The following is a 14,230-nucleotide window of genomic DNA, read 5'->3' as shown; positions in this document are numbered from 1 at the left end:
CATTCACCATCCCCATGTGAAACCCTCTTCCCATTTAGGTTCGGCAATCTAGACCCTAATGTCATTCCACACCCAAAACAAAGGCAGTAACACCACACCACTACTCCTTGCCACTGAGATTAATTGTTAAGCAGGGTTATCCATCTTCAGTGCAGATTCCTGACCCAGTTCAAATCTCTACTCTCTGGCTAACTGGGGACCTGAGGGTCTGTTCTCCAAACTCCTGGGACCCCACATCCCTCCTCACTCAGGTGCCCAGCTCTTCTCTTCCTTCCCTCCCTTCCCATCAGAAAATACATGCACACACACAAATATTTTTTCACCATTTGATGTTTATTTTAATTGCAGCCATCAGTTTACTATGTTAGTGTGAGAGTCAGTCTTTTCCTGGTTGGCCATTTATAAGAAAGCAGACCTCTGGAGACACAATTCTAAACTGTCTGACACTTTCTATTCAGTTATTGGCTGCCCAGGTTGTACTTCTCCAGGGTCTTTTATTCTGGGGCAGCTGAGCTTATCTTCTCTTTTGATTCTGCCTTCTTCTTTGACTCTGCCTTCTATTTTGGTAACTTTTTTTGCTTTGATTCAGTTTCTTAGGTGCACAGGAATAGGAAAAACAGTTTGGTTTCTTTGTTTTCTTCACCTTCTTCAATTGAGTGGCATATGATCGGATTTTCTTTCTCAAGGTTCCTTGTAGAGGTCTTCTGACCCTCATGGTCATATTTCGTGCCTGGAAACACAAAAGAAGTGTATTAGTTTTGAGGAAAGAATATAAAAACTGAGTTGGAAGGAAGATTTCATGAAAAGGGATGTGGCCTGATGAGGGCTTTTGTGCCAGGCTAGGGCAGTGTAGAGGTCTTGGGCAGCAAAGTCAGTGGAGAACATGGGGAGAATAGATGAAATCATCTTACCTTCACACTGCCTCTGTATCTCCGTTGACAAAGGGTCTTCTTTCTTCCTTTCATCCTTGAAGCAAACCGCATTGCAACTCTTCTTGCCTGCCATGGCTTCCTGGTTACCTTAGTCATGATGATAGCATAAAGTGGCCTAATCTCTGCCTCTGACTTCCCTATATATACCTTCTCAGGACAATGAGGAGCCACACCCTTCAATCTGATTGGTCAGCAAGGCTCTTCCCTGGCCAATGGTGGCTTTTGGGTCTTAGACATCACAATGTACCACTTTGCCCATCAACATGGGCTAGTGGATGCTGAGGGAGGCCACGATCTAACTTTCCCACTCCTGACATCTCTGTGTGTCTGATTCTGGGGAGTGGTGATTCAGGGGCATGGTGTTTCTTCTCATGACCCTCAGACATTCCTTCAGTGCCCTTTATTCTTTGACTTATATGTCCCCATTCAACACTCCTGCCTCCTCCATCCCTGTATGAACCTCTGCCAAACACTTTTCATCCCATTTCAGCATTTCAGAGTCCTCTAGTCACTTCATCTCTAGACCACCCTCTTCCTATTGGGGGTTCTTGAGGGGCTTAAGGAAATTAAGAGCAAGCACTTAACATGGAAAAAGATGATTAAGAACAGGTTGGTGTTTTTTCTACTCCAATGAGCTTTAGAGACCCCAAGACTTGGTGAATCCTCAGTCTGTTGCCCCAAGGTCTATACACTATCTCCATAAGATTAAACATCAGAGCAAAGAAAGTGTTAAAAAAAAGTAAGGTGCCCAAAGGCAAGAGTCAGATGAACACTGAACCACTGACTTTTGACTGAATCACTTCCCCAGTGGTCCCTCATTGACAGATATCATCAGGTAGGGCCCATGGTGGAGCTGACCAATAGCTGAGCAGAAGTACCAGTAGGTACCTCATTGATAGTTGGTTGCTTATGGGTGGGGTCCAGGGATGTACTGTCCAATTGCTAAGCAGGATCTGTTGCTTAGTAACAGGATGTGGAGTAATAAGGCACAGCAATGGCTACCTGCTAAGGGCTATGCTCATGCTGCTCTGTTACATAAGGATACTTTGGGTCCAGTGTGCTGGAATCTTTTTGGAATCCTTTCCAACCTCAGATTTTGATTTCACATGCTTGTTTAACTTTTGTACATCATTCTTTTCATTGTATGCCAGGCATGCCTGTCAGCAGTGCTTATATATATGCCCCTCCAACAGCTGCTACTTGATCACATGTACTGCAAATATTTCAAACCCAACAAGAATGTGAATGCCAGCCAACCTTGAGAACTACTTTGACAAACCTTAATGTCACAGTAATTCTTATTCTATTCACAGTGTAATAGAGCAGGATGAGCAGAGCCCTATGCAGTTAGCCATTGATGTGCTTCATTTCAACCCACCCTGTTCCTAGGCAACAGGTGTTGCTCAGCCTTAATTGGTGCCTCAGATGGCCCCATTCATAAGCAGCCAACTGTCAATGACCATGTGTTGTCCTGATCAGCTGTTGATCAGCACCACAGTGGGCCCTGTCCCCAGTTACTGTCAATTAGGGACCATTGGGGAAGTGATTAAGTCAAGGGTGGTGTGGTGGTCATCAGGTGGAAAGTGAGAGAAGAGGCAGATTCAGACATTCTTCTGGAGGGCCTGGAGATCACACAGCCTTGGACCAGTGGGTGAGCTGGAGGTCCCAAGGAATTGACTGGGGACTACATCCTGTAGTGATCCAGAGCCCTCATTAAGGCCCTCCAGTAGCCTTGGCCCAGGCCTTGAGGAGTGGTGAACTTCTCCCCCATCCATGTCTCTGCAACCTACTAGCAGTAGCCATCTTTCTGGGTCTGTCTGTGAGAACTGGTCTCCTCACTTGGACAGCCTGAGGAGACAGGACCTATTGGGTTGGGTGCCTGGCTCCATCAAGGATGAGAACTGGGCAAAAGGTGGGAACCTTGCCTTGAAGGAGCTGCCAACAGATCTGTTTCTGCTTAACCAGGATGGGACATTTCAAGGTGAAAGTTGTTCCTTGAGACTTTGCCCTCTCTTGTCAGGACAGAGAATAACAACCATCTGATAGAGATATATAGGAACATCATTACCTGACCATAACCTAACCTTACGCACAAAGGGTGTGCCACCAAGAAGTCTGCAACAACTTACCATAACTCTCTCCAACATTTTCTTTTAAATGCACTTATTGAAAAATTTAAGTAACTTTGGGTTCTTAGGGCAAGAGCCACCCACATCCTTGTATGAATCTGTAATAAACCTTTCCCTGTTTCAAACTCTATCATTTAGTTTTGATGGGCCTTATTCTGCATCAGGCACATGGACTTGCAATTTTGGTAACAACAATACTGTCTAAGGGCTGACTGTGCCTCTCTTAAACAACAGCAGAGACTGACCAAGTGCTCAAAGTCATCCATAACATACCCACTGGCTTGACTTGGCTCAACTTTAGCCAAGCTTCTCTCCTCTGAACTTCAGCTTTCTCTCAAGCTTGAGCAAGCACTAAGAGTCAGACATTTCTGTCTCCCTTAACAGCTCATTCTGAGAATCAGCTCACTACAGAATGAAACACTTCATGTTAAACTGCTCCATCATGCTGTCTGTTCATCTATCCCACCTCTTGCCCCATCTCTCCCACACACACGCACACACACAGTTGCTGCTCACCCTGCTTATCCTTCCATGTTAAAGAAATATCATTTTCTGTTCCATTTTGAGACATGTAAAGAACTTGTGTTCAAAGCATTCTCCCTATTGCAATCAGTACATTTCAGTTGTTCAGTTGTGTCTGACTCTGTGTAACCCCATGGACTGCAGCACACGAAGCTTCCCTGTCCATCACCAACTCCCAGAGCTTGCTGAAACTCAAGTTCATCGAATCAGTGATGCCATCCAACCATCTCATCCTCTGTTGTCCCCTTCTCCTCTGGCCTTCATTCCTTCCCAGCATCAACATATTTTCCAATGAGTCAGTTCTTTGCATCAGGTGGACAAAGTACTGGAGTTTCAGCTTCAGTATCAGTCCTTCTATTGAATAATCAGGACTGATTTCCTTTAGGGTTGACTGGTTTGATTTCCTTGCAGGCCAAGGGACTCTCAAGAATCTTCTCTACCACCACAGTTCAAAAGCATCAATTCCTCAGTCCTCAGCTTTCTTTATGGTCTAACAATCACATCCATATATGGCTAATGGAAAAAAAAAAAAAACAAAACAACTTAGCTTTGACGTATGGACCTTTGTCAGCAAAGTGATGTCTGTGCTTTGTGATATTCTCTCTGGGTCGGTCATAGCTTTTCTTCCAAGGAGCAAGCGACTTTTAATTCCATGGCTGCAGTCAACATCTGCTGTGATTTTGGAGCCCATGAAAATAAAATCTGTCACTGTTTCCATTGTTTCCCCCTCTATTTACTATAACATGATTGGACCGGATGCCATGACTTTAGTTTTTCGAATGTTGATTTAAGTTGGCTTTTTTACTATCCTCTTTCACCCTCATCAAGATGGTCTTTAGTTTCTTTATACTTTCTGCCTTAAGCATGATATTGTCTGCATATCTGAATTTATTAATGTTTCTCCTGGCAATCTTCATTCCATCTTGTGCTTCATCCAATCTGACATTTAGCATGATGTGCTCTGAATATAGGTTAAATGAGCAAGGTTATAATGTGCAGCCCTAATGTACTCCTTTCCCAGTTTGGAACCAGTCCATTGTTCCATGTCCAGTTCTAAATGTTGCTTCTTGACCTGCATACAGATTTCTCAAGAGTCAGGTAAGTTGGTCTGGTATACCAATCTCTTTAAGAATTTTTCACAGTTTGATGTGATCCACCCAGTCAAACACTGTAGCATAGTCAGCAAAGCAGAAGTAGATGTTTTTCTGGATCTCTTGATTTTTTTTTTTAATGAACCAATCGATGTTGGTAATGGGATCTCTTGTTCTTCTGCTTTTACTCAATGCAGCTTGAACATCTGAATGTTCTTGGTCTACGTATTGTTGAAGCTTATCTTGGAGAATTTTCAGCATTACTTTCGCATTTCAAATCAAGTTCCTTCTCACATTAGTCTGGATTTGTTTTACTTAATTGAAAAAATAGACATAAGTTCTTTGGTGTAATGTTTATTTTCCCCTTAAAAGGTATTAATTAACCTCCAGTATGGAACAACAGACTGGCTCCAAATTGGGAAAGGAGAATGTCAAAGCTGTTTATTGTCACCCTGCTTGTTTAACGTATATGCAGAGTACATCATGCAAAATGCTGGACTGGATGAAGCATAAGCTGGAATCAAGATTGTTGGGAGAAATATCAATAACCTCTGATATGCAGATGATACCACACTTATGGTAGAAAGTGAAGAAGAACTAAAGACTCTGTTGATGAAAGTGCAAGAGGAGAGTGAACAATTTGGCTTAAAACTCAACATTCAGAAAACTAAGATCATGCCATCTGGTCCCATCATTTCATGGAAAATAGATGGGAAAACAATGGAAACAGTGACTAACTTTTTTTTTTTTGTCTTAAAAACCATTTCATATGATGACTGCAGCCATGTAATTAAAAACTCTTGCTCCTTGGAAGAAAATTTATGACCAACCTAGACAGCATATTAAAAAGCAGAGACATCACTTTGCTAACAAAGGTCCATCTAGTCAAAGCTATGGTTTTTCCAGTAGTCATGTATGGATGTGAGAGTAGTACTATAAAGAAAACTGAGTGCTAAAGAATTGCTGCTTTTGAACTGTGGTGTTGGAGAAGACTATTGAGAGTCCCCTGGACTGCAAGAAGATCCAACTAGTGCATCCTATAAGAAATCAGTCCTAATTATTCACTGGAAGGACTGATGCTTAAACTGAAACTCCAATAATTTGGCCACCTGATGTGAAGATCTGACTCATTTGAAAAGACCCTAATAGTGGGAAAGACTGAAGGTAGGAAGAGAAGAGGATGATATGGTTGGATGGCATCATCAACTCAGTGGACATGAGTTTGAGTGAGCTCTGGGTGATGGTGATAGACAGAGAAGCCTGGCGTGCTGTAGTCCATGGGGTCACAAAGAGTCAGACATGACTGAGTGAATGAACTGAACTGTTTGAACCCTCTTCAGAGTTTCAGGTAGTGTTCTGGGTGCAAGGCACATATTGTTAACCAATACCCAGGACCCTTCTCTCATGGGGCTTACATTCTAGTCAGGAAAGATGGAAGGTAAATATTAATGACAAAATAGTGAATTATACAGTATAGAGAGAATCTTTTGAGTTATGAGAGATGGGGAGTTTTCCTCCCCAGATGTTAGTGAGGTAAGGCCTTTTAAATCCAGGACATTTGAGCAAAGACTTAATTAAAGACATGAGGGACTAACCTTGTGGCTACCTTGGGGAATAAATTCTAGGGAGAGGAAATAGTCCTCTCCAATTTTTATTGTCTATGCCCTTCAAATAAAACAAGGAGGCTGGTGCAAGTGGGACCAGGTGAGTAGGAAGAGACTAGGAAGTGATGAACTGCTGTTGAGAGAGAATAGGGCAGGAAAAGGAGGAATGTAATAGTAAACTTATCTTTCCATTTATGTGATGAATTGGTTCACAGTACACAAACCAAAACTGGGCTGTGGTGGTAAAGAGGAGAGGCATTTATCATAGTCTGATGGCAAGGCGGTGGAGGAAGGGTACTTTTAAGTAAAGACACCCGAGTTGAAGCCTGAGCCACCTGAAGTACATGGATCACCAAGTGAAAAGTTGTGCAAGTGTTTCCCAGACATTGGGGGAGAAAATGCAAAGGCACTGAGACCCAAGAAAGCTTGTTATACATGCATTGAATATGACTGGAATCTAAAGTATGATGGGGAAATTGTGAAAAAAAACATGGCCTTGGAGGTAGAAAGAAGAACTTTAAGGGACACCTGGGCATATGTTAATTTAATGTCTGGGTTACTCTGCTTTGAAAGAGCATTATTTGCTATCTAATTGTAAATATATACTCAAAACAAAGCAATATGAAAATTCAAAAAGTATAAAAATGAAATTAGAGGACACCAATAAGTGTGTCAATAGAAATATATACTGTTAACATTTTGTGTTAGTTTTTCTACTTAAATGTTTATAACATATATACTATATGTGTTATATAATGTTAAAATATATATAATACACATATATTTGGATGAGCATATATACATCAGTTAATTTTTTTAATTTATAGAAATTGAATCAAACTATATGCACTACTGTAGCCTTCCTTTTCTATATAATATGCTGGAAGAATTTTTCCATCTCAACCAACATGTATCTGCCATTATTTTAAGGATTACTATGACTGTGAAGAAGGCTGAGCACCGAAGAATTGATGCTTTTGAACTGTGGTGTTGGAGAAGACTTTTGAGAGTCCCTTGAACTGCAAGGAGATCCAACCAGTCCATTCTGAAGGAGATCAGCCCTGGGATTTCTTTGGAAGAAATAATGCTAAAGCTGAAGCTCCAGTACTTTGGCCACCTCATGCAAACAGTTGACTCATTGGAAAAGACTCTGATACTGGGAGGGATTGGGGGCAGGAGGAGAAGGGGTCGACAGAAAATGAGATGGCTGGATGGCATCACTGACTCGATGGAAGTGAGTCTGAGTGAACTCTGGGAGTTGGTGATGGACAGGGAGGTCTGGCGTGCTGCGATTCATGGGGTTGCAAAGAGTCAGACACGACTGAGTGACTGAACTGAACTGACAGTGTTCAAATGCTTGCTTATCCCATACTCCATTCAAGCACTTTGAAGATAGGAACCATGTGTGTTTTGTTCACTGGTTGTTTCCATATCTTTTCTATTGGAAATAAGGCTGTGATAAACATTGGAATTCATGTATCTTTTCAAATTAGTGTTCATTGTCTTCTGATATATACCTCAGAGTGGAATTGCTGGGTCACATGGTAGTTCTTTTTTTAGTTTTTTTCAGAAACTTCCATGATGTTTTCCATAGTGACTGCACAAATTTACATTCCCACCAATTAAGTACAAGGGCTTCCTTTTCTCCACATCTTTGCCAACATTTGTTATTTTCAGATTTTTGATTTGATGATAGCCATTCTGATGGGTGTGAGGTGATATCTCCTTGTGATTTTGGTTTTAATTTCTCTGATGATTAGTGATGTTCAGCTTTTTTTTCATGTGCCTATTAGCCATCTGTATATCTTCTTTGGAGAAATTCGGATCTTCCCATTGTTTTTTTTTTTTTTTAATATTGAGTTGAATAATCTGTTTATATATTTTGGATATTAGCCCCTTATAGTCATATCATTTGCAAATACTTACTCCCATTCAGTAGATTGTCTTTTCATTTTGTCAATGTTTTCGTTTGCTGTACAAAAGCTTTTAAGTTTTATTAGATCTCATTTTTTTTTTCTTTTGTTTCCTTTGCCTTAGGAGACAGGTGAAAAAAAAACATTGCTATGAATTATGTCAAAGAGTGTTCTGCCTACATTTACTTCTAGGAGTTTCATAGTTTCCAGTCTTTCATTTAAGGTTTTAATTCATTTTGATTTCATTTGTTTAATCATTTTTTGTGGTGGTTTATAGTTTTATGTATACAGTATCATGTCAACTGCAAGTAGTGACAGTTTTACTTCTTCCAATTTGGGTGATTTTTATTTCTTTTCCTTGAATGATTGCTGTATCTGGTACTTCTAGTATTTTAGAAGTGACAAAAGTGGGCATCTGTGTCTTGTTCCTGATTTAGAGGAAAAGCTTTCAGCTTTTGCCACTGAATATGATATTATCTCTGTTTGTTATAAATCACCTTTATTCTGTTCAGACGACCACACGGACTATACAGTCTATGGAATTCTCTAGGCTAGAATACTGGAGTGGGTACAGAGTAACTTCCACTTTCACTTTCATTATGTTTAGATATATGCCATCCGTATCAAGTATAGTGAGAGATTTTGAAATGAATGAATATTGAATTTTGCCAAATGCTTTTACAGCATCTGTTGAGATGATCATGTGATTTTTGTCCTTCTCTTTCCTAATGTGGTATACCACATGGACTAACTTGCAGGTATTGAACCATCCTTGTACACCTGGAATAAGTCCATCTGGATCATGGTATATGATGGTTTCAGTGTGGTGTTGAATTTGGTTCTCTAATATTTTGTTAAGAATTTTAACATCTATATTCAACAGAAATATTGACATTTACTTTTCTTTTCTGGTGGTGTCTTTGTCTGGTTTTGGTGTTAGGATAATAATGACTTTATAAAATAATTTGGGAGTACTCCATTATCTCAATTTTTGAAATAGTTTGAGAATGATGGGTACAAGCTATTCTGAATATGCTTGGAAAAATTCTGCTGTGAAGCTGTGTGGTCCTGAACATTATTTTGCTAAGAGATTTTTTATTCTAAATTCAGTTTCATGACTAGTGAGTCATCTATTCAGTTTATACATTCCTTCCTGATTCAGTTATGAAAGATTGTATGTTCCTAGAGATTTGTCAGTTTCTTCTAGGTTGTCCAATTGTTTAGCATATAACTATTTGTGGTATCCTCTTATGATTTTTTCCTATTGCTGTGATATTGACAGTAATGTCTCTTTGCATTTCTTATTTTGTTTATTAGAGTCATCTATCTTTTATTTTCAATGAACCTGGCTAAAGACTTCATTATTTTGTTTATCTTTTCAAAAAATATCTTTTCACTTAATTGATAATTTTTTACTTTAGGAAAGGGGAAGTCTAAATTTTATTAATGTCCTCTCTGATCTTTATTATTGCATTCATTCTGAGGATTTAGGGTTTTATTTATTCTTCCTTTTCCAATTCATTTATACAGTAAGTTAAGTTGTTTATTTCAGTTTTTTTTTTTTTTTTTTTTCGTGAGGGAAGCATGTCACTATAAATTTCCCCCTAGAACTGCTTTTGCTAAATCCAATAGATTTTGGAAAGTTGGTGTTTTTATTAGTCTCAAAGTATTTTCTGATTCCCTTTTTTATTTCTTCATTAGAGCATTGGTTTTCAGTAGCATTTTGTTTAGTCTCCATATGTTTGTGTTTGTCCCATATTCCTCTCCTTTAATTGATTTCTTATTTTGTACCATTGTGGTCAGAAAAAGTGCTTGATATAATTTCTTTCTTCTTAAATGTGTTGAGACTTGTTTTGTGTCCTAGCATTTGATCATCCCTGAAAACATGTCCTGTGCGCACCGGAAAATGTGTATTCTGCTATGTTGGGATAGACTATGCCAGGTGGCAAAGAGGTAAAGAATCTGCTTGCAGTGCAGAAGATGCAGATTTGATCCCTGGGTCTGCAAGATCCCCTGGAAAAGGAAATGAAATACACTCCAGTATTCTTGCCTGGGAAATCCTATGGACAGAGGAGCCTGGAGGGCTATAGTCCATGGGGTTTCAAAAGAGTCAGACAACTTAGTAACTGAAGAACAACAACAAATGCTGTAGATATCTACTAAGTTCAATTACTCTAATCTGTAATTTAATACTACAGTTTTCTTATTGCTTTTTTATCAGGATGCTCTGTGCATTGATGTAATAGGGTGTTTATTGTAGTTAGCATTTAATTTACAATTCATTTGTCTTTTAATTTTCATACTGGATTATCTAATTGGTTGATCCACAGCCTTTACTATGTGTTTGTGTGTACTGGTGGAGTTTTTCCCTTTTCTGTAGATTTTTACTTTTTTTCCACTTAGAGAAGACTCTGATATTTCTTTCAAAGTTGGCTTAGTTTGGATAAATTCTTTGTTTTTGCTTATCTGAGAAGTTTTTCTCTCCAATTCTGGAAGATAATCTTGCTGGGTAGAGTATTATAGGTTGCAAGTTTTTCCCTTTCAGCATGTTTTGACCCCTTTCTCTCTCTCTCTTTTCCTTCTACAACCCCAATAAAGTGAATGTTAGTATACTTGATGTTGTCTAGAATTCTCTTAAACTGTTCTCATTTTTAACTTGTTTTTCTTCTTGATTTTCCTATTGGGCAATTTCCATAATTTTACATTCCAGATTAATTTGCTTCTTGTGTATGGCAACTCTCACTTTAGTGGAGGTGGTGCTAGAGATAGAGGGGCCAGAACCAATGCCAGGCATGAGACCGGACTTCCCCTGTGCTCAGTAGCCAATCCTGCCTATCGGGGAGTTAGGTTAAGTCTCCAGTTGGTGGTACAGAAGCCCTGAGTTTCAGGTCCATGCTGATTCCATTGTGCTGTATCCCTTTCCAGCACTGGAAATTTTGCCCCCCAAGAAGAAGTGCTAGAGCAAGAAGGGGTGCCCAATATGGGCTTGGGTGCATAATAGGACAGTCCCAGCACACCAGTCATGGTTCCAGATACTCCCACTCTGCCACCTCCATAAGCACTGGTAGTGACTGCTATCAACTTGTTCAGATGTAGGCCAGATCTGAGTTGGCTCCATTCCTGGCACCTATACATTCTTCTCAGCCATGGAAGCCTTTGCCATAGTTTTGGGAAGGGGTGTTCTATGAAATAAGAGGGGCTGAGACAGGCATTCAGAGTGGATTAGGTCATGACCTGGGATTGTTATGGGAAAACAGCCAGCATCCTCTGTAATTTCAACATGTTTCCTCTGCCTTGTTTTGTGAGTAAGCAAACGTGGTTGCCTCCACAAATTCTTCACATATAGAGTCTAGATTTCTTACACCCTTCTTGTTAGTCCCAGTGGTTTTCAAATCAGCTAAGGGGACTCATTTTCTGACTCCAGGGTGGGGTTTCCAAGATGTAATTTGAATTGCTCACTCCCGATGAGTTTCTCTGAGCCTATGAAATCTCACAATCCTTTACATTATCTCCCAGGAGTCCAGGTCTTCAACTGCTGGCTTCTTTTCCCTTCCTACCCAACTCCTTGTAGACCTTCTTCTACAAAATTGGTTGTATAAGTTTCTACCTGCCAGACTCCAGTTTATTATCAGTGAGCATAGATATGTTTGATGTGTTCATGGTGGGAAGTAAGCTCAGCATCGACCAATTTCAGCATCTTCAGTTCAGTTGAGTCACTCAGTCATGTCTGACTCTTCCCAACCCCATGAATCGCAGCACGCCAGGCCTCTCTGTCCATCACCAACTCCCGGAGTTCACTCAGATTCACATCCATTGAGTCAGTGATGCCATTAAGCCATCTCATCCTCTGTCGTTCCCTTCTCCTCCTGCCCCCAATCCCTCCCAGCATCAAAGTCTTTTCCAATGAGTCACCTCATTGCATGAGGTGGCCAAAGTACTGGAGTTTCAGCTTTAGCATCATTCCTTCCAAAGAAATTCTAGGGCTGATCTCCTTCAGAATGGACTGGTTGGATCTCCTTGCAATCCAAAGAACTCTCAAGGGTCTTCTCCAACACCACAGTTCAAAAGCATCAATTCTTTGGCACTCAGCCTTCTTCACATTCCAACTGTCACATCCATACATGACTACTGGAAAAACCATAGCCTTGCCTGGATGGACCTTAGACGGCAATGTAATGTCTCTGCTTTTGAATATGCTATCTAGGTTGGTCATAACTTTTCTTCCGAGGAGTAAGCGTCTTTTAATTTCATGGCTGCAGTCACCTTTTGCAGTGATTTTGCAGCCCAAAAAAATAAAGTCTGACACTGCTTCCACTGTTTCCACATCAATTTAACATGAAGTGATGGGACTGGATGCCATGATCTTCGTTTTCTGAATGTTGAGCTTTAAGCCAAATTTTTCACTCTCCTCCTTCGCTTTCATCATGAGTTTTTTTAGTTTATCTTCACTTTCTGCCATAAGGGTGGTGTCATCTGCATATCTGACTTTATTGATGTTTCTCCCAGCAATCTTGACTCCATCTTGTGCTTCTTCCACCCCAGCGTTTCTCATGATGTACTCTGCATAGAAGTTAAATAAGCGGGGTGCCAATATACAGCCTTGACGTACTCCTTTTCCTATTAGGAACCATTCTGTTTTTCCATGTCCAGTTCTAACTGTTGTTTCCTCACCTGCATACAGGTATCTGAAGAGGCAGGACAGGGGGTCTGGTATTCCCAACACTTTCAGAATTATCCACAGTTTACTGTGATCCACACAGTCAAAAGCTTCGGCATGGTCACTAAAGTAGAAATAGATGTATTTCTGGAGCTCTCTGGCTTTTTCCATGATCCAGCGGATGTTGGCAATTTGATCTCTGGTTCCTCTGCCTTTTCTAAAACCAGCTTGAACATCAGGAAGTTCACGGTTCACGTATTGCTGAAGCCTGGCTTGGAGAATTTTGAACATTACTTTACTAGCATGTGAGATGAGTGCCATTGTGCGGTAGTTTGAGCATTCTTTGGCATTGCCTTTCTTTGGGATTGCAATGAAAACTGACCTTTTCCAGTCCTGTGGCCACCGCTGAGTTTTCCAAATTTGCTGGCATATTGAGTGCAGCACTTTCACAGCATCGTCCTTCAGGATTTGAAATAGCTCCACTGGAATTCCATCACCTCCACTAGCTTTGTTCATAGTGATGCTTTCTAAGGCCCACTTCACTTCACATTCCAGGATGTCTGGCTATAGATGAGTGATCACATGATCGTGATTATCCAGGTCATGAAGATCTTTTTTGTACAGTTCTTCCATGTACTCTTGCCACCTCTTCTTAATATCCTCTGCTTCTGTTAGGTCCATACCATTGCTGTCTTTTATCGAGCCCATCTTTGCATGAAATGCTCCCTTGCTATCTCTAATATTGTTGAAGAGATCTCTAGTCTTTTCCCTTCTGTTCTTTTCCTCTATTTCTTTGCATTGATCGCTGAAGAAGGCTTTCTTATCTCTCCTTGCTCTTCTTTGGAATTCTGCATTCAGATGTTTATATCTTTTCTTTTCTTCTTTGCTTTTCACTTCTATTTTTTTCACAGCTATTAGTATGGCCTCCCAAGACAGCCATTTTAGTTTTTTGCATTTCTTTTCCATGGGGATGGTCTTGATCCCTGTCTCCTGTACAGTGTCATGAACCTCTTTCCAAAGTTCATCAGGCACTCTATCTATCAGATCTAGGCCCTTAAATATATTTCTCATTTCCACTGTATAATCATAAGCTATTTGATTTAGGTCATACCTGAATGGTCTTCGCTTTTCCCTACTTTCTTCAACTTAAGTCTGAATTTGGTAATAAGGGGTTCATGATCTGAGCCACAGTCAGCTCCTGTTCTTGTTTTTGTTGACTGTATAGAGCTTCTCCAACTTTGGCTGCAAAGAATATAATCAATCTGATATCCGTGTTGAACATCTGGTGATGTCCATGTGTAGAGTCTTCTCTTGTGTTGTTGGAAGTGGTATTTGCTATGACCAGTGCATTTTCTTGGAAAAAGTCTTTTAGTCTTTGCCTG

The 14,230-nt window shown here is 40.2% G+C and overlaps 1 protein-coding gene across 1 annotated transcript; it reads right to left on the bottom strand.

Annotated features, from left to right (window-relative positions):
- Nucleotides 1–514: 514 nt before the first annotated feature.
- Nucleotides 515–1,128, bottom strand: LOC102182485 (spermatid nuclear transition protein 3-like). The gene is made up of 2 exons (XM_005700447.3): nt 912–1,128; nt 515–730 (listed from the first exon to the last, which is right to left on the bottom strand). Exons 1-2 carry the CDS (start codon nt 1,026–1,028, stop codon nt 515–517), a joined length of 333 nt encoding a protein of 110 aa, XP_005700504.2. The 5' UTR covers nt 1,029–1,128.
- Nucleotides 1,129–14,230: the final 13,102 nt, after the last annotated feature.

Source organism: Capra hircus (genome assembly GCF_001704415.2).
Source record: "Capra hircus breed San Clemente chromosome X unlocalized genomic scaffold, ASM170441v1, whole genome shotgun sequence".
Taxonomy (NCBI): Eukaryota; Metazoa; Chordata; class Mammalia; order Artiodactyla; family Bovidae; genus Capra; species Capra hircus.
This window is presented reverse-complemented; position numbering and strand designations above follow the sequence as displayed.

Bases quoted from the DNA above. Each gene is read 5' to 3' on its own strand.
- LOC102182485 (XM_005700447.3), bottom strand. From the start codon at position 1,028: ATGACTAAGGTAACCAGGAAGCCATGGCAGGCAAGAAGAGTTGCAATG. The intron at 731-911 runs GTAAGATGATTT...TTGTGTTTCCAG, and splicing joins GATACAGAGGCAGTGTGAAG to GCACGAAATATGACCATGAG.